General features: G+C 46.7%; 1 protein-coding gene across 7 annotated transcripts in view; it reads left to right on the forward strand.

The window, feature by feature from the left end:
- Nucleotides 1–19,476, forward strand: part of TEAD1 (TEA domain transcription factor 1) — a 269,759-nt gene that overhangs the window by 73,514 nt on the left and 176,769 nt on the right. For all 7 annotated transcript variants that reach the window (XM_038569059.1, XM_038569061.1, XM_038569063.1 and 4 more), the window contains exon 2: nt 14,023–14,278. In XM_038569059.1, coding sequence (XP_038424987.1) covers nt 14,122–14,278 — 157 coding nt within the window. In that variant the 5' untranslated portion in view covers nt 14,023–14,121. The remainder of the gene's footprint in view (nt 1–14,022; nt 14,279–19,476) is intronic.

The following is a 19,476-nucleotide window of genomic DNA, read 5'->3' on the forward strand; positions in this document are numbered from 1 at the left end:
TGAGTCCTTAGACAAGGATGAATTTCTAAATAGTCTTAAAAATTGTATTAATATTTTATGTTAAACTAAATCAAATAATTATGGAGCTAAAGTGGGGACGAGGTACAGAAATGAGTGGGATAGAGTCCCTGCCTTCTGAAAATCTGTGGTGTAGCAGGAAAGACAGATATATAAGCAGTAATTAGTAATTATAGCTATATGCATTTGTTCAGCAATTATTTTGAGGACCTGTAAGGTGTCAGGCACAGTTGTAAGACGTGTGTGCACTCATACCCATTAATCTATAAGCATACAGATGATAAATAATGTACCTAATTACTGCCAATAATTGAGATACCTGTACTTTACATGGATCATCTCATAGTCTTTATAACAAGTAGCTAATGTTCTCATTTGCTCCAAAGGGGGGAAAAACAACCCATTGAGACATAACTAACAAGTGGGGAATTCAAAATTCAAACTCTGGTGTTCCAGAAACCTAGGTACTCTTTAGATATATTTAATTGCTTTGCCATATCGGCTCCCCAGATGCACGGTGTAGTCCCTGCAACTCTCGGGGTACCTGCAAAGGAAAACATTCAGCAAACATTTTCTGAAGTGCCAGTGACTTGTCTGGTATTGAGAGATGTTATAGGAACACCAAGGAACTTACTGATGAGCTGGGAGACCGTATCCTAAGAGAAGTCATGGGGAAGCATGCATGTGTGGTATTGGAACTTTGAGATGCTCTGGGGACAGAGAAGTGACATCTCTGAGTGGAGGAATGTGCTAAGGCTTCCCACAGAGAGGTTGGTGCCTTTGGTCTTGGAGGGACCAATAGGTATTCATTAGGTGGAGCAGCTGGTGAGGGAAGCCTCTGAGTGGAGGGACCCAGGTGGCTGAAGGGCTGACGCAGGCAGCCTGCCCTGTCTGGGTTCCATGGAGTAGTCACGTGGTTGGAAAGTAGGGGACTGGACAGGTGCCTGAGAGCAGCCTGCAGATAAGTGGTTAAGGCCACGGGTGGCCCCTGTTAGGCAGTTGGGTCCCAGGGTGGCTGGGGGTCTGCTGAAAGATGTTAAATGAGCATATGATAAAAGTCATAATTGCATTTTAGGGAAACTCCTCTGGCCAAAGAAGAGCACAAGAGAGACTTGCCAAAAATATATCTCCTGGGAACTCTGATTCGGGACTTTTAGCATCAAAGCTGGGATCATATTTTTAAGAAGCCACCTATGATTTTTAAGAAGCCACCCGTGTCTTCCCGACTTGCATCCAGAGCTGGGAACTGGGCAGAAGGTGGTTGTGGGGAGTGGTGATGGTGTGGGCACAGAGGCAGCTGTCCAGCTCAGAGAAGGGTGGTAAGATCCTGCCCCTGAGTCAGGAGCCGAGTCCATGGGGGTGGAGGGTGGTGGAGGGCATGTGACGGAGGGATGGGGGGTCCAGTGGACGTTCTCGGGATTGAGTTGCATCAGAAAGGGGTAGAGGGATAGGATGGGATGATGGCACCCCTGTGGGTGCCGCTCCAGCCGGGTTCCCTGGGGAGTAAAGGCCCTCCGAGGGGGCTGTGGGATTGGGTCCCCTTCCACCCACGACCGTGGGAATCTTTTGAGTTTTCATAATGCTTTTAGAGAAAGATCCTCAGTGCAAAGAAGCGGCTTTGAAGACGTTAGTGCCTGATATGCCAGGTGTGTGTGTGTAGTGAGGGTTGGGGTTTGGTTGGTTTGCTCCCGGGCCTTTTTGGCCTTCAAGTGGATCCTACATGGAGAGTCAGGGCAGTCCGTGGGACTGATAGGAAATCAACGCCATGAAAACCCGAGAAAGGGAGACCGTAGCACTAGAGGGAGGATGACAGCAGTGGTGTTCCACAGGTGGAATCGGAAATAGATTCCATTTGACAAGTGAGAGAGGAGCTGAAGATTTGGCTTGTTCTCTCTACCAGGGTTAGCAGATGGCGTTGGAGGAAGAAGAGATCCTGGAAGGAAACATAAACCTCTAAAGAGACTCTGTGTGTGTGTGTGTGTGTGTGTGTGTGTGTGTGTGTGTTGGGGAGCTGCAGAAATGTGGATTGAATCCAGGCCTTCCTGCCTGCCTTATTTGATATGGGCTTGTTTGCTGGTGGGATGGGGGAAGGAGGAGCCTTCCCTCAGGTGGTCCGCCGTCCTTCAGAGCACCCTAGGGCATGCCGAAGTCATGCCAGGGAGGCCTGATTCCAGGGTGCCTCAGCCTTTCTGTGGGTAGTTCTCTTGCCCCACTGTGTGTCCTTAAGTGTTTATGAGCTGCTTGGAGCTGGTGCGGTGCACACAGGAGGTGCTCAAGTGTTTATTATTATTATTTTTAATGAGTGGCTTATTGTCTAAAGAGGGAAACCGTACTTATCCTGGCCAGTTTCTAGCCAAAGTGCCAAGATGAATGCTCCAGGCTGAAGTTCAACTGGGTATAAACCAAGGACCACGTTTAAATTTGGAGGACAGAGGTGGGGGCAGGGGTGAGGCTTTAATTGTCTCTGAATTTGCATCCCTGTCCGTGTAAGACCTGTTCTGCAGCTGCTCTGTCACTGTGTCCTCATTAAATGGCAGATTGTGTTTCTCAGTTGAAGAGTGGGGGCTGCATTATATCCATAGCATTGGGAGCCAGTGGACATTTGGGAACAAGCAGGGTTGTATGTTTCTGGTCAGTTTATCCATTTACGTGTGTTGCCATTAGCTGGCGTTTGCATGTTGGCTGTTCTCACGCGGGTGTGTCTGAGAGCGTGGCTGTCTGGTCCCCGTGCTGCCTTGGGGATGACTGTGCTGTCAACACACAGGGGACCAGGGGAATAAGATAGGGAGCAGTAATCGAAGAGCTGGGTGACAGGGTACTGAGCGGAGTTCATCTGGCACCTCTGGCCTGTTTAAAAACACACCTGTATACACTGCCTTTAAAACCTCTTTATTGGGACATCTGAGTGGCTCAGTGGTTGAGCGTCTGCCTTTGGCTCAGGGCGTGATCCTGAAGTCCTGGGATTGAGCTCCGCATTGGGCTCCCTGCATGGGGCCTGCTTCTCCCTCTGCCTGTGTCTCTGCCTCTCTCTCTGTGTCCCTCATGAATAAATAAATAAAATCTTAACAACAACAACAACAACAACATCTTTATCACTTGGAATGCTTGAGGAATGTGTCCTGTTGTCACACTGGCCTTCACCTGGAGGACTGTTCTGGCCTTGGACCACACTGAAAATACTTTTGATTAAAAAACTCTGATTTCAAACCTAAAAAATTACCTGTTCTTCATCCTTTATGCTCCCTGAGAGATGCACACACCCCTTCAGGAGCTGCTGGCGCTCTCCTGGCGTTGCTGGTGTTCTCTTTTTGGCAGTGGTATGAGACGGCCCCGAGCTTTTGTGGTGGTGTGTGAGGGGCCCTGTGTGTGATCCCGCTCAGCTTACTTTTTTTTTAAGCTCTGTTCTAACATTTCTGCTTTCTTGCTTTGTGCTTTCATTGGCACATCACATGCGCAGACACTCTTCTCCCAACAGGGCCCCCTGAGTCCTTGTAATGGGCCTGGTAAGTCCTGAGGCTTCAAGGCCTGCCTGAACCTCCTCCCCTCCTGTGAGGCTTTTGTTGACCCAAGAGGCAGGATCAACTCCCATGTCTATATGCTCCGACAGCACCATGGCCATTCCTCGTCTGATGTCCTGTATTCACTGACTTGCTCAATCATTTATCCACCCATGGATTCATTTTTTTTTTTTTTTTTTTGACATCCACTCAGTCATCATTTTGGGGGAGTGATGGCTGGGTGCCAGGCATTCTGTTAAATGCCAAAGAGAGGGAAATAAATGAAGGCTAGGACCTAAGCCTTGAATGTCTCGCAGATCTGCAGAGGAGTCCGACATCGTTCCTGTGCAGCAAGGGTGGTAACTTTTGTCCTGGTGAGCAATGGTGCTTCCTGCAGAAAATGGAGGGAGGGGAGAGGGAAGGCTTCCCAGAGGAGAGATAATGAACTTCAGTATCTGTCCTCCCGGCTGCAAGGCTGCTCCTTGAGGGCAGGGAGGGGGCAGATTTGTTTCTCTCCATTTGTCTAGTGCCGGGAATGTGGTGGCGGACATTGGGAGTGGATTATTAGAAAACAGGAATGATTTCCCGTGTGCTTCTACTCTCTTTTGTTTCAGAATGAATTTTTATTTTTTTAAAAGATTTTATTTATGTATTCATGAGGGACAGAGAGAGAGAGGCAGAGATGTAGGCAGAGGGAGAAGCAGGCTGCCTGTGGGGACTCGATCCTGGGACTCAGGGATCACGACCTGAGCCAAAGGGAGACGCTCAACCACTGAGCCACCCGGGTGCCCCCGTTTCAGAATGAATTTAAGGCAGCTTGCGAGGCTGTAGAATAGCATAAGTTAAAAGGAGTGAAACGCAAGAAGGAAGGGAATGGAGGTGGAGGTAGGGATCTAAAGTGGGTGTGGGAATGAAATCAAACTTGCTGACCAGAATAACCTCCGTGCTTTCTCTAAGGGCTTGCCAGTGTGGCTCGGCGCACTTAGCGGCCAGTGAGTCAAGCCAAGGCCCAGTCAGTTGACCACAGGGTAAAAAAAAAACACATGGTGTCTTGTTATCGAACTTTCCTTTGGGATCTTTGTAAAGAGCACTCTGTGAAATGTGATGAAGGCCATCTCCCAACTTCTTGGAGTGAATCCAGTGACTAATTCATGGGATGGTTCTTTGCTGATGGCATCACATAAAAGCATAATTCTAGTAAAAGCGATTTATCGAGAGCCCCTGGAATAGATTTTTTCTCTAAGGTACGTATGGAATCAGAAAGATTGGTGGTAGCTGCTGTTCGGTCCTGTTCACTTTTATCCAGTCTTCTAATGCCACCTGCCACTGTCCGAGGTCCTAGAGGGCTCAGGGGCTCAATTTCTGTTTCCAGGGAGTTTAAGGATCATGTTTTGGGACTGAAGATACTCATGAATGATCTAGGATGAGGATCTGTATGCTTACATCCCTTAGAAATGGCCAGACCCATCACCCACACAAAAAAGTGATATCGTGATTTTTGATGGTTGAGAGGCTGGAAAGGAACAAAATGCATTGTGATGAATTGTGTCCTTGGTTACCTGAAGGTGACAGGAAGGAGTAGTTTTTCTTCTCGACACACTGGAGCCTAGATTTTGGATCATCATCTTCTTCTTTAAAGATTTATTTACTTAAGGGGAGAGAGAGAGAGGGCATGCAAGCAGGAGGAGGGGCTATCCTTATCAGGCTCCATGCTCAACCTGATGCATGGGGCTCAATCTCAGGACCGCCGATATCATGACCTGAGCTGAAATCAGGAGTCAGATATTTAACCAACTGTAAGCCACCCAGGCGCCCTGATTTTGGATCTTCTAATGGAAGTGCTGATGAGATTCATGTGGGTCTGTTGGATCTCTCGGCAGCACTTGAATGCCAGTGTACCCAGTACATGAACAGGAGCAGAGCTTGGACTTTACAGTTCAGCACTTCAAAATGCCAGCTTGCTTCAGTAGTTCGTGTTGATTGACTTATGAGCCAATCAGAAGTGAACCATGGATTTACCTATTGCTTCTGTCTCCTTGCATGCTGTGTAAATAATCCAGGGTAGACATGGGCATGGCCAGACTGAGAGAAGCACCGTAAGTCATAGGAGCTGGAGAAGGTGGCCTGGGACCATTTCTGTGTGTGGACAGTTCCTGATGCAATAGAATTAGAACTCCGACATCAGCCAGAGAAACTGCATCTGGGCAGGTCAGCTGTTGAGACTCGGAGTCAGCCCAGAGCCAACATATCATTAAGTTGGCTGGCAACAAGCTGTGTAACATTGAGTGAGTCCCCATGGCCTTTTGTAAGAAGGATGACACCCCAGTCATGACCTACAGACTTCCCACCCAGGGAACAACCCTCTGATTATATGAGGCTCATTTGTAGGCACTCCTCCCTGGTAGGGGGTTGAAATGGACCCTTTTGAAATGTTTGTCTTAGGGCTTGGCCAAGCACAGTGTATTTCCCTGCCATCTTAGTGTCTTTTAAAATATAAACTGTCTACTTTTGATTTTTAGATTCATGCTCACCGTCCTCTAAAACAAAAAGGCATCATGATAATCCGATGGTGAACCTCTCAACTGAGAAAGTAACATTATCTGTAACTTAGTGATTAAGGAGTAGTCTTTTCATGGTGTTTGTTTTCTTTGTTTTAAATAAGCATTATAATTGGTGAGTCTACCTTTTTAAAAAAATATTTATTCATGAGAGAGACAGAGAGGAGAGGCAGAGACACAGGCAGAGGGAGAAGTAGGCTTTTTGCAAGGGGGCCTGATGTGGGACTCGGTCCCTAGACCCTAGATTAGGCCCTGAGCCGAAGGCAGATGCTCAACTGCTGAGCTATCCAGGGGTCCCTGTGAGTCTACATTAAATGTATGTTCACTCTACAGACCTGGGATTGAGGGGTTAGTTTTGGGGGTTTCTGTGACCCTGGGAAAGGTCCTATGAGTTTTTCTTTTGTATGCTCACTGACAGCTACTTATGCTAACTCTTGTGGCATGTTTTTTTCCTCTTGGAGCAGGAAAGTAAGTTTTGTTTCTGGCTTTGAAATGTGTTAAGTAGTCCACCTCCTGAGGATTTGTGACCCAGGCTGCATGCAGGTCAGGCCATCCAGCTTATGCTTCCCAAATGCATGCACTGTCTTGACATCAGGTCTTCACTTTGGAATGATCAGATTGGATAGACTGGCCCTCAGTCTATGGCCTCCTTGTTTTAAAGGTGTCTTCAGATGAAACAGAGTAGTGATAAGATTGACTGCTGGTGATGGTGGGGGAAAGGAAGAGGCACAGATTTCTGTTCTCAGTGGCTAACAGATTCCTTAAGAGGATGGGGAAGGTGATTCCCCTAAAGGCTGATAATACAGAGCTACATAGCATGAAATCAATCAAAGCCTTTCTTGAATGACTGACACCTGGGCTAGTACCTAGGGCTAATGGAGCAAGAGTATTAATCAGGAATCTCAGGAGGTAATGCCAAAGTCCTCTGACAGGGTGCTCAGCATCGGGGTCTTGGTGAAGAGGTGTTGGCTTGTTGATGGATCCTGTTGATAAGGAAGTGATTTTTGAAAATGAGAAGAAGTAATTATCCACTCCTTCCTGCTGAAACTAGAACCTGTTGGCAGTTGGGATTTATGACACCAAGGCTCACTGACTGCTACCAGCTTTATGGCAGACGTGGCCTCAGTTCTTGGTGTTGGCATTCCCTGAACATTCTGCGCTGACAGTGACTTACTTACATTCTGCGGTTCTGTTTCTCTGGAGGCTCCCTCCAAAATCCAGGCCATAAAGTCAGTCCTGTATTTCTCAGGATACTTATTGGCAGGTTTGGCTAGTGTCTGAAATGATAGGGAACTCATAATTTGCCCTGCTTTACATATGCAAAAGCAACGAACCATCATTAGTGCCTGACATTCCTCCCAACTACCCGGGGAGGTGAGTCAGTATCATCACTATTCATTAAGAATTAATTAGACTGTGCTTGAGGGTGTCAGTTGTAGACAGAGCTGAGCATTCGGCACTGCCTACATTCTCTCCCTTTGAAATCCAGCCTCCAGCTCACTGTCTAGTGAGAGTGTACTTGAGTCTGCTATTCCCATGGAAGGTGCATTCTAGCTGACGAAATGACTCCTGGTTTCCAATTTTGTGTAGTATATGACTTGTCAACTTATTTAGATCTCTGGATCTCATAAGGTGGAGATGATACCCAATGAGAGTAGTGCAGTGATTCAAGATGCTGTAGGTGAAAGCTTCTGGCATTGTGGTTGAAAACATGGTTTATTGGGAGAAGGTTGAATTTGATGTACCAGTTCACTTTGGAAGCAAAGCATCATTTTTCCTAGTCTTTTTATTGGAAGGCACCTTTTTTTCTAATAAACATTTGGCATTGTGGTTGAAAACATGGTTTATTGGGAGAAGGTTGGATTTGATGTACACAGTTCACTTTGGAAGCAAAGCATCATTTTTCCTAGTCTTTTTATTGGAAGGCACCTTTTTTTCTAATAAACATTTGGCTTTCCCTAAGATCATAGTAACCTTAGAGTCAGCGAATGCTTGGTTGAGTTGTTTACTACAAATATTATTTCAACCATGTGATTCTTTAAATGGGTTCCTGCCATTGCCTATGTCCACATTCTTCTGAGCTTGTAGAAATCTTTCTCAGTTTTCCTTTCAATGTCACGACCTATGTTGCCTTTTTCATTCACCTACCCACTCAAATTTGCTTTGTTACCATTTTTCACCTCTTGACATTTTTTCCTTGGCCACTTCTTTGGCTTCTGGCCTTCACACCCTTGCCACTCTGCCTCGCTTACTCTTAACAGCTGTCATCTTCTGATTCGATCCTCTTTAGGGGCCCAAAGAAAAGAGAGAAGGTAAAGTACTGCATCTCAAAAATTACCATTCCACTTGAAATAATGTTTGTTCGTCAAAGCAGAAACTTAGCTGCTAGAGGACCCAAAATATTTGTGTCTTTATCTTTTCAAGATTTATTTATTTGAGAGTGCGCATGCACACATGGGGTGGTTGGAGCAGAGGGAGAGGGAGAGAGGGACTCTCCAGCAGACTTCTACCTGAGCAAGGAGGCCTGACAGGGCTTGATCCTGTGACCTTGAGATCATGACTTCAGGTGCTTAACTAACTGAGCTACCTAGGCGCCCCCATGTTTGTGTCTTTAACACAGAACAACTGATGGTTGTAATTGTGATTAATAAATAAGAAATTGGATCAGATAGCCAACTCTTGGTTATTTAAACTGTGCTTGGCTTGTCTGTCCTCTTCCATCTTCCTAATTTGGTGACTTTCTTTGGGGCTTTTCTCATTAGAACCTTGACCAGAGTCAGGGTGAGGGATGGGAAAGGGCCTGAAACTCTTGCCCTTCTCATGGAAAGCTCAAGTGAGAAGTTCACTCACATTGACATCAGAGAATGTTCACACCATCTGGTTGTTGGTTCATTCTTTCTTTCATTAAATATCATTCCAGGTAGCCCACTAGCACTGGGGGATACAGTGGTCCCTGCCCTCAAGGAGACTGGGGTGTGGATGGGGTGCAACAACAAATCAGCTTACTAAATTTTATTCTAGGTAGGTAGAGTGTATGGGAATGCAAGGTGATGATGAATGACTTAGTTGGCCCCCTTCAGTGTTAATGATAGAAACTGAGGTACATGGGGGTCGACAAGTGCCCTGTGGTCCTGGCCTACACAGGCAGAAACAGAGTCCTGACGCCTAGTCCAGCCCTTTTCTGGTTGCCTCATAGACTGCTGAGACATTGGCTAAAAGAAGCTGTATGGATTTTTTGTGACCCTCATGTTCAGTGGCATTTCATTAATCAAGAGGGTTAGTTAAACCTAACCCTCTTATTTAAGAGCTCTTAAATCACATATAAGTGGGTGAGATGTTTCCATTATGAGAGACCCACAGGAATTAAGATGAAGGGAGCAGCAGATTCCTGTGCCCTGTGTCACACCCCTTGTGAATTCGTCCCTTGAATGGAATTGGTGTCAGAAGCACCTACGTTTGACTGTCTCTCTTCCTTCTTCCCCCAGACTTTCATATTAAAGTGTGTATTGGACAAATAGACATATGATGTCATTTTACTGTAATCATGTCACCCTTCTTCAAGTGTCAGTGGGTAATTGTGAAAGAACGATCCATTTAGGGAATGTACTGCTGTTGGGGCAGTTAACAGGAATATTTGGGTCATGGATAACATTTCTTTCTGGAACTTATTATAATGTAGCCAAGGAGAATTTAGGAAAAAATGAGACTTTAGGAAAGTGTTAATGATGGGAACTGAGGCACATAGGGACTAATGGTACTCAATAGTATCTCACTAAATCTCTGTGGCCGTCCTGTGAGGGGAGAGTTCCTCTACCAGTTAATGGCTTTCCTGTGTTGGGATTGAATTTATCTCCATTTGTAAGTTAAAACCTGAGCTTTTACGAGATAAACTAATTTAGCCTGGGTGTCAAGGCTAGTGGGTCAACCAGGTTTGGAAGCTAAGTCAGGTTGAGTCTTAATAGCACATGCTCCCTCCCCCTGCCACCCCCGGCCCCCAATACTGTGCTCTTCTTCATTTACTGCATTGAGTGAAAGTTGACTTCCTTGCTCAAAGGATGTATGAGGAGGTAAGGATGTTAGCTCTGCAGGCACAGATATTCTGTGCTCCTCACGTTTGATTAGATCTTGTTATTGGTAATAAGCGGGTGCTTGTTGCTATACATTCAGGAGCCAGGTAGATTGGGTGATAGTTTACCCATTCCACACATTTTTACAATATTCCTACCATGTGGCTGATACTCTCAGAGCCACTGGATACACGTTTCCAGGATGAGAGGTGGATTTTGAGCTGGGCTGGAAGGGACCTGAGGGATAGAATGCCAGAATGGTTATTTTGGTATCCAGTACGAGGAGCTTTTCTCAGCCAGCCCCAGTCTTGTGATCGGAAACTCTCTGCCCATACAGGGCCTCATCTTACAATTGGGTTGTAAAACCAAGGGCCTGTATAACTCTGTGGATTATATGTGTGGTAGCTACTGAGGCTATGTTCTGGCCCTTGGCCAGAGTAGGTAATTCCATCCTGCTGAGCTCTAGTTGACCAAATTGCAAGAGCCTGGACACAGAGTTCTTCCCTTTGCAGTAAATGAATAAAAACATGAGAGCAGTTAGAACAGTGCCTGTATTTACTAAATGGCTGGATCAGTTAATGCTAGCTAAGATTGCATTCCGTAGCCAAGGACTAGTGATTTTTAGCTTTAGAGATAACTTGAAGTTGTCTGCAAGACTCTGCTACCTGTCTTTTTTTTTTTTTTTTAAAGATTTTATTTATTTATTCATGATAGTCACACAGAGAGACAGAGAGGCAGAGACACAGGCAGAGGGAGAAGCAGGCTCCATGCAGGGAGCCCGACGTGGGACTCGATCCCGGGTCTCCAGGATCACGCCCCGGGCCAAAGGCAGGTGCCAAACCGCTGCACCACCCAGGGATCCCCTCTGCTACCTGTCTTTACGGCACTTCACCCCTTGTGGAAGTTCAACTAGCTGGAAATTTTTCCAGATGTTGAGTCAGAATCTTCTTTGAAACTTCTACAGAATGAGTGTACACCCTCCTCCATGTGACACCTCTTAGAAGTTGTTCAATGTCTAGGGACACTAAGCTTGGCAATTAATGATTCAGAAAGATCTTAACCAGCTTTGAGTCATGGCCTAAGGGTAAAAATAATGGAATTTAATAGGAATAAATATAAACTCGTGTTTTTACACCCTAAGCTGGTTGCACAATAGAGGAATTTCAGGAACAGCAGTTGGGAGCTTGGAGGTTTTATGGATCATAGGTCCACCTCTAAGTGTCATTTATGGAGGGTTGTGGACAAACTGAGATGCATTTTTGAGGGCTGGGCAGAGGGATGATGTGAATTATGTCTAGTGTGGAACACAATCAGGGGCTTGGGGGCTGTTCCTGTCATAACTAAGTAGGTGTTGGGGGGAGGCGGTTGTATTTATTCCCACAAGGGATGAATAGACCTCCAAGAAGTTAACTGGGACATGGGTTTTAGCCTTCTAGATAAAAAAAAATTTCAGCATGCAGTTACAAAGGAAGTGGTATTAGGAAGGTTTTGTGTTCCTTAACCATTGGTGATGTTCAAGTGCAGATAGGATCTGGGGGTGCTGGTGTGTTTTTGTCTGGAGACTGAGGCTCTCACTTATATGGTAGTGTTCTTCTTAGGCAAATAAAGATCCCCCAGTCCCTCCGCTGGGCCTCAGTGTCCTGGATTCTATCCCTCTAATGTAGCAGTTGTGTGCTGGGCACATCCACTGTTCACCCTAAAATGTGGCTCCCCGCAGTGAATTCATTCTGCTGTGTACTGCCCAGAGCTCAGGGACAGGCCTGTGTTTTTGTATGTGCCATTTGTTTTGTTTTGTCATGTTTTTGGGTTGGGTGGAGAGGGAGAAGGTGGATTAGCCACCACCTCAAAGCGTTTTCTCATATTCTCATACTTTTTCCCATAAACCGCTTTGGAGGTGGAACAGACCGTCGGGTATAATAGTACAGTTCAGCCTGAATTTTTGTGAGACTCCTAAATCCCAGCAAAAAATGTAATAATTTGAGAATTCAAAAGACCCACACTGGAGACATCATGGAGTTCATCCACAGGTTAATCACAAAACCCTTTCTTGTTGGCATTAATTTATACCTCAACGTTTGGCAGTTTTAAAAGTCCCGTGTTAATGTACATGTGTCAGTAAGAGGCAGTAAATATTTTGCTGACAAGTTCTTTGAATGATAGATCAATGGCAGCATTAAAAAGCAGACGACCTGAGGGTTTCTTTTATCTAGGTGCTGCTAGATCCAAAAAACTGTCAGAGTACGAAGCCAAAAGCACCCACTGGTTACGCCATTAATTGTGTCATGTTCACGTGCGCTTGAGTTTCTGCACCTGGGATCTGTTGATATACGCAGCTGGGGGAGTGCAGGTGAAAGGGATACAGTTGGGAGAGAGAAGGAAAGAAGACAGGTTGCTTGCTCTCAGGTGATGGCCCTGGAACACCTAGCAGTCCCCCCCCCCCCCCGCCCCCCGCCCCCCACCCCCAGCCTCGTGGGGCTGCCAGCATCTGCTTCCCTTCTGGCCGCCTCTGTTGTAATGCTGTGTGGACGTGCCGTGGGGCAGCGGGTAGGATGGTGGTTACACTGAGCCCTCCCCACTCAGGCCTGGTGCCTCCCCTCTTCGATCCATCCCCAGGAGCATTTCTTCTCCCTTTTTGGGGAAGCCTTTGAATTAATGATCTGATGCCTTTTCAACAAAGGAATATTGATATGTTAGTGTGCGGACAGCGGGGGGTACTGGATTAGATCATTTTCACATCGGTGTTTGTGCCGGTTTGACATTTGTTTGGAAAGCTTATCCCCTTATGACCATAGGTTACATGCATAATTTAAGGGGAATAAATCTTTGAGAAAAATTTCTTTTGGTTCTGTAATCTTCGGTGCTACAGAAAAATAAATGAAAGACTCCCTACGGTTTTCATGTGATCAGAAATTCCAAGTAGGCGACCAGATGAAGTGCCCCATGTAGGTGTAACACATTTCTGCAAATGTGCTGGCCACTTGTAGTGCTTTCAGGGAAGGCAGGACTGGGGACAACTTGGTCCCTGCTCCAAGGGGTTTTTTTTTTTTTTTTTAATTTTTATTTATTTATGATAGTCACACACAAACAGAGAGAGAGAGAGGCAGAGACACAGGCAGAGGGAGAAGCAGGCTCCATGCACCGGGAGCCCGACGTGGGATTCGATCCCGGGTCTTCAGGATCACGCCCTGGGCCAAAGGCAGGTGCCAAACCGCTGCGCCACCCAGGGATCCCTGCTCCAAGGTTTATGATCTAGAAGCTGGAGTGGCAAAGTGGCCCGACTGTATGGGGCAGAAGCCCCGCTGAAAAATGCTATCGAGGAGCAGATCCAGGGCAGTTGGCATCACTGTTTTAGTGAAACGAGTTTTTGTGATAACAACACAATCTCCTCCTCCTACCATCCTGCTACCATCTTGCATTTCGGTGCTCTCCATGACAAATAGGGTGGCTTGACGTTTTCGAGTTATCGTGCCTATTGCCATGGTAGGGTAGACGACATCTTTTGTTTCCTACTTTATTTTCTTTCAAACAACTTGTTTTGCTGTGGACATTTGGTTATCCTTGAGCAAAGTGCTCTTTGGTAGATGGTAGGCATCTAGTCAGGGGTTTTGCAGCATTCACTGTGAACGCGTAACCCCAAGTGAGGACCATCCTCACATCTGTGAAGATGGTCCAGTTTCTGCCTGCCGTTGCATTTGTGTATGCGTGTTTAATGTGATAGGTAAATGACAAAAGCCACTTAGATCCATCCCAAAATTCTGTACTCTCCACTAGGAGTTCTTCTCCAAGCAAAGCTGGTGACTGAAAGATCGGTAATAGAACTAGTAAGAGCAGTATTGTTGGCCATTACCTTGTCCTTACACTATCTTTTCATTTCTCTCTTAGGTTTATTTTCTTGAAAAGGCTCCAGGCTTCGGCTTGGAAAATCCAACCGCCAAAATTGAGCCCAGCAGCTGGAGCGGCAGTGAGAGCCCTGCCGAAAACATGGAAAGAATGAGCGACTCTGCGGATAAGCCAATCGACAATGATGCAGAGGGGGTCTGGAGCCCCGACATTGAGCAGAGCTTTCAGGAGGCCTTGGCTATCTACCCACCATGTGGGAGGAGGAAAATCATCTTATCAGATGAAGGCAAGATGTATGGTAAGCGATCTGGAATGCTCCTTTGAGATGCTACGATGTGCTTTTGCCATAAGGGATGATTGCGGCTAGCCTTCTGAAATCCCATCATTGTATTGGGTTGAATGATCTTTGTAGAATTTTAGTTGGCCATCCAAGGGGCTGAATCTCAACCAACCTGAAGAGTCACTAAAAGATCATTGTTAAATCATTCAGTGAGGTTTTCTTGTCCTTCTTCATGCTCAACAGGATTATAGCAAAGGCTCCCAGGGTCCAGGTGGGGATATAGTTGCGGTGGCATATGCAAAAACCCACGGGTGGGGCTAGTTCTTCAGAGCACATGCCCCATCTCATGGGGGGCCTCTCAGCTCTTAGCTGGTAATTGACTGGTGCCACATGGAAATGGGGCATCGTGCCGACAAATCTCTTGATTTCCCCCCCTCCACTACCACCAAAAGAGCTAGCAATATAGATGTTTATATATGAAAATCACTCATTGTCTAACAGCCAGCACTTTTGTTTTTTAAACACAACCCCATGTAGGCCAGATGAGACGTGTGTAGCTTGATCAAACTTTCAAACCACCACTTTCCCACTTTGTTGCATGTTTGCAGTTGAGTGGCCAGACGTGGTGTTAACCCCCAGGGTCTCACCAGTCTCCCCTTCTACAAGGGGATGCCTCGCAGTGTGTTTCAAAGGAAGCTTCGTGTGTGCCCCAGAAGACAAGACTGGTTAACAAAATGGCCTGGGACACCCAAGGCAGCAGCAGGTAGCCATCCGCCAGGCCGGGGGGGCTTGTGTGCTGGGTTTGACTATACCCCCCTGCTCCTTCCGTAAATGCTTCCAGCTGCAGACGTGTACTTTTTGGCTGCTTACCTTTTGGGAAGCAGATGGCAGGTGGTTGCTTGTACGTTCTGCTTGTCTAATTGAGCACGTTGAGTTGAAAGAGTTTGCACCGTAGCTGAGTCTAAAGAGATGCAAACAAATACCCGAAACTCAAAGAGAACTGGCTCAGCAACCTGCCTGAGGTTGTTAACTTATCGCAGAAGAGATTTATTTCTAAATAATTTGGAAGGTTTTCCATAATAGGGTGTTGTACCTTTAATACTGCGCCTCCTCAGTCAGGAGCTGTAGGAGGCTGCTGCTCAAACTAGCACACGCGGCCACGGAGAAAGCAGATGGTGGTGCAGCTGCTACCAGCTGTGTTCCCCGCCCTCCCCTGCTCTAACTTGGATGATGTAATGGAAACAAGGGAAATTTTGCCTTCTGCAGCATTAGAGTATCCAGCCTGTCAGTGCCACACACACACACACACACACACACATACACACACGAGAGAGAGAGAGAGAGAGAGAGAGAGAGAGAGAGAGAGAGAGAGAAAGAGAGAGCGCTCAAGTCTTCATTTGTCTTATGCTCTCATGTGATCCTTTGCTGCCAGAGAAGCTTCTTCGTGTCCATTCGTGAAATGGACTCAGGGTGAAACATGGCAGCTGCTGTGGGCACAAAGTTTCAGGGCCTCTGAGTGTGTGTGTGTGTGTGTGTGTGTGTGTGTATCTTTGCTGGGCTCCCCTTTCTCAGCCTGGCTCTGTGCTTGCAAGTTCTTATCTTCTTATCTAAAAATGCAAAAAAAAAATGCAAACACCCCCCCTCCACCCATTCTAAAGGCAAAGGAAAGTACTTTAATCTTGGAGCCTTCTTTGAAGCTGATTTTACTAGTAGTTGTGAAGGTGGCTTCAGGTTGCTCTTCCTTGTACAACTCCCATTTGTTGCCCAGAAACTGTAATCTGAAATAGTGGCCTAGCGTCGGACATCCTGGTCGGGAGTGACCACTGCCCCTCACCTCTCACAGGGAACACCAGAAAGGCGCTTTCACCTTAGGTTTTGGGCTGGGAACTTAATTCAAAGCAAAGGTTAATTTTGTCAACTCCAGTTCCATTTTCTTCTCTGTTGATTTTACTTTTTTAGGAAGCAGCCGTGCTGGATTTAGCCAGTCTGCCTTAGAAGACCATCATAGAAATAAATTTTTTTTTTTTTTTTTTTTTTTTTGGTGTGCCACTAAGTGTGTAAGAGCTCATGTGGGTCATTGTGTGTCAGAGGCACTGGGTTAAATATGGAAAGCTAACTGAAAAGCTTTGGCTTTGAATCCTTTACCAACAGTGGACAGTCTTCACCCCTGGCCTGCGTCTCTGTTTTCTCCCCTGAAGAGAAAGAGAGTCAAGTAGTTGATGTCTGTGGGTCCTTGGGACCTGTACGTTCTGTGATTACTGTTGTTTTGTGACTTGTACCTCCATAAGAGTGACCAGTATGGTGACAGATGCAGTGCTGGTTGTGGGTGTATGTCTTTAGTACCCATGATAACCAGATTCTGAGTGCGTCCTCAGAGCACTTTTTTTTTTAATGATTTTATTTATTTATTCATGAGAGATAGAGAGGAGCAGAGACTCAGGCAGAGGGAGAAGCAGCCTCCCTGCGGGGAAGCCGATATGGGACTTGATCCCAGGACTCTGGGATCACACCCTGAGCGGAAGGCAGATGCTCATCCACTGAGTCACCCAGGTGTCCCATCAGAGCACTTGTTATTAATAATATGGATTCTTTTTTTCCCCTTTAGTCTGCATTCCATTGACTTACCGTGTTAATGACCAACCTGGCTGAAAATAGGGTGGTCTCTTGAGCAAGCACCACTAGGGATTACAACTGCAGGGTCATGTGTGCAGATGGAGGCATGCAGGAAATGCATGCGCTGCAGGGACTTTCAAGCCTTGCCATCTCCAAGCAGATGCCTTGGGTAGAGAACACCCACCCTCAACCCCATCTCATTGGCCACCGTGGAGGAATTGTGCTCCTACTGTTAATTTGAGAGGGAACCATGGTGGTTAGCAGGGATTTGGGAGCTGAAGACTAGGCCCTTAGGAGAACTGGCCCAGATGTCTGGGCTGCTCCTGACCTGCCTATGACTTTGAGGGTTGAGAGAAGTTTGCCTCTAGAGCCTCCACAGGGAAGCCTCTGCCACTTGGGGACTGAGTCAGTGAACATGTGGGGCCAGAGCTACTGTTCCTTGACTTCTGGCCTGCTCCCCATCTTACCATCCATGAACCAGGAGTTGGAGATTCCTAAGGTCCTAAGAGCGTATTTTTTCTTTTCAGCATTTTGAAAATGAAAACACTGAGAGCATTTTAGATTCCATGGAGTAAAATCAAAATAATTTAATGCCTTTTAGTGAAATACCAAGGGTTTTTGACATGAGGGGGTTTTTCTGCTATTTCTGAGCATTTGTAGAGTGCATTGTGATGTGACTAATCCTGAGCCAGTTGAGAAGCAAGGTCAAGTGCAGCGCTGATTTATTTTGGTAATGACATTTCCTCTGTGGTTGGAGTAGGGCAAATGCAGTCTTATGGAGGCGAAATACGGAAAGCTCTCAGTATGAGGAGGTTTGGGGCATTAGAGGAGATGGCTCAGTTCTCTCTCTGCTGCTTGGATGCATGAGACTCGATGTGGTTGGCCTCCATGTGGACAGACTAGTTCTTCCGGGCCCCTCTGTGTGGGCAGCTGTCCTTAGGGATAGTTAGGAGAGTGAGACTTCCCTGTTCCTGAGGGCGTGCAAGCCCAGGCTCTTTCTGCTTTCTTTCCTTTTTCCTATTTTGACATAGTTGTGTGTCTCTTTTTCAATTAGATAGTTGGAGAAGAGATAGCAGGGACAGGATGAGAGAGAAGTTTTTGATCAGCAAACTTGTCTGAGATTGAATTTCACGGGGACAGGCCATTCGTTTTAGACAAAGCCGTGAACCGCTGGACTACCGGATGCATTTTTGTTTTGCAGCTGAAAACCCTAGTCCAGCAGTGTGGTCAAGTGTCTCCCGTAATCAAACCAGGGTAGAGACAGAAGCAAACATTCCTTGACCCAACAGCTTTAGAGACAGCAAAGTGTAGCTCTTAAAATGTTGGACTTTGGAATTGCTAGGAGGCTTGGCCCTGCCACTTCTGGATATCAGACTCTGGGAAAGTTGCTTTTTCTCCTCGTGCCTTTATTTCCACAACCACAAAAGGGATTTAAATAGATTTCTGATTCACGGGATTGTTGTAAGAGATAAAATAAAGGAGTTGTGATCTGGGACTCCCCCTACCCTGTTGGGACAGTGTCCCACATCGAGTGAGAGCTGAAGAGGTGTCTCTGAACTGGAAACAGAGTGCTCTCTGCCTTGAGCTGGGCTACAGGCTTCACATGTGATTTCCATCTACCGCTCACAGCAGCATTTTGAGGTGGGGATTCTAATCCCCGCTGTGTAGAAGAGCATGCCCAGGAGTCCTCTAAGGTTATAGCTGGAAGGATTCCAATCCACATCTGTCTGACCCCCAAATCTGGCGTCTCTTCCACTCACCTTCACTCCTTCCTTGATAGAGGTCATTAGATGTTAATTTGACAAATCCGTATTGAGCACCGCCTGTATTCCTGCCCCGTGCTAGGGGTTGTCGGGGATGCAGCAGTGAACCAGACAGACACGGTCCCTGCCCTCATGGAGCCGTCACCAAGTTCATTTGCAGGAAACTGACCTGAGGTCAGGGCTGTGTGCCAGAGCTTTCTGGGAAGTCTGAGGGCCCTTTGAAGATGGTCACCTTCCACTTAGCCTTTTGAAGCCTGTTCTTGGCCACCAGTGTCCAGGGCACCTGGCCCAATGCTGGCAGGAAGAAAGCTTCTCAAATAACGCAGCAGGGAGGATCCTAGATCACAAGGCTGGCCCTGATGGTGGCCAGGAAGCTGTCTGGAAGATTCTGGTGCCTTGGGATCCTACAGGAGGCCTGGCCAGAGCAGTTGTGGGGCAGTGGTTTTCTCCTTTTATGAGCAAATGTCATCAAGGTCCTTGCCTAGGGACAGCTCCAGGGATGGCCCCTTTCTTGCTGGGATGCCAGGCCTACTAGTTAGCCCTGGAGACAGGAGCTTTGAGGACTGGATAGGTTTGGGGGGATGAGAAGGAAGATGTCTCTGGGCCAGTTCTCTCCAGTTGCCAATCTGAACCCTGCCAGCTGGGGGAAACACTGGACTTGGAAGGGCCCTTCTGCTACTTCTTAGAAGCACTGACAGGAGGGAAGGGGGCTGTAGTAGTAAGGGGGTGGCAGGGGCCATGAACATGGGCCCACACAAGCAGGGACAGGAGAACATGAGTTAGGCAGGCAAAGATGGAAATCCGTGGTCCCCAGGTTGCCCCTGGTTCAGAAAACTGCTT

This window comes from Canis lupus, chromosome 21, assembly GCF_011100685.1.
Source record: "Canis lupus familiaris isolate Mischka breed German Shepherd chromosome 21, alternate assembly UU_Cfam_GSD_1.0, whole genome shotgun sequence".
Lineage (NCBI taxonomy): Eukaryota > Metazoa > Chordata > Mammalia > Carnivora > Canidae > Canis > Canis lupus.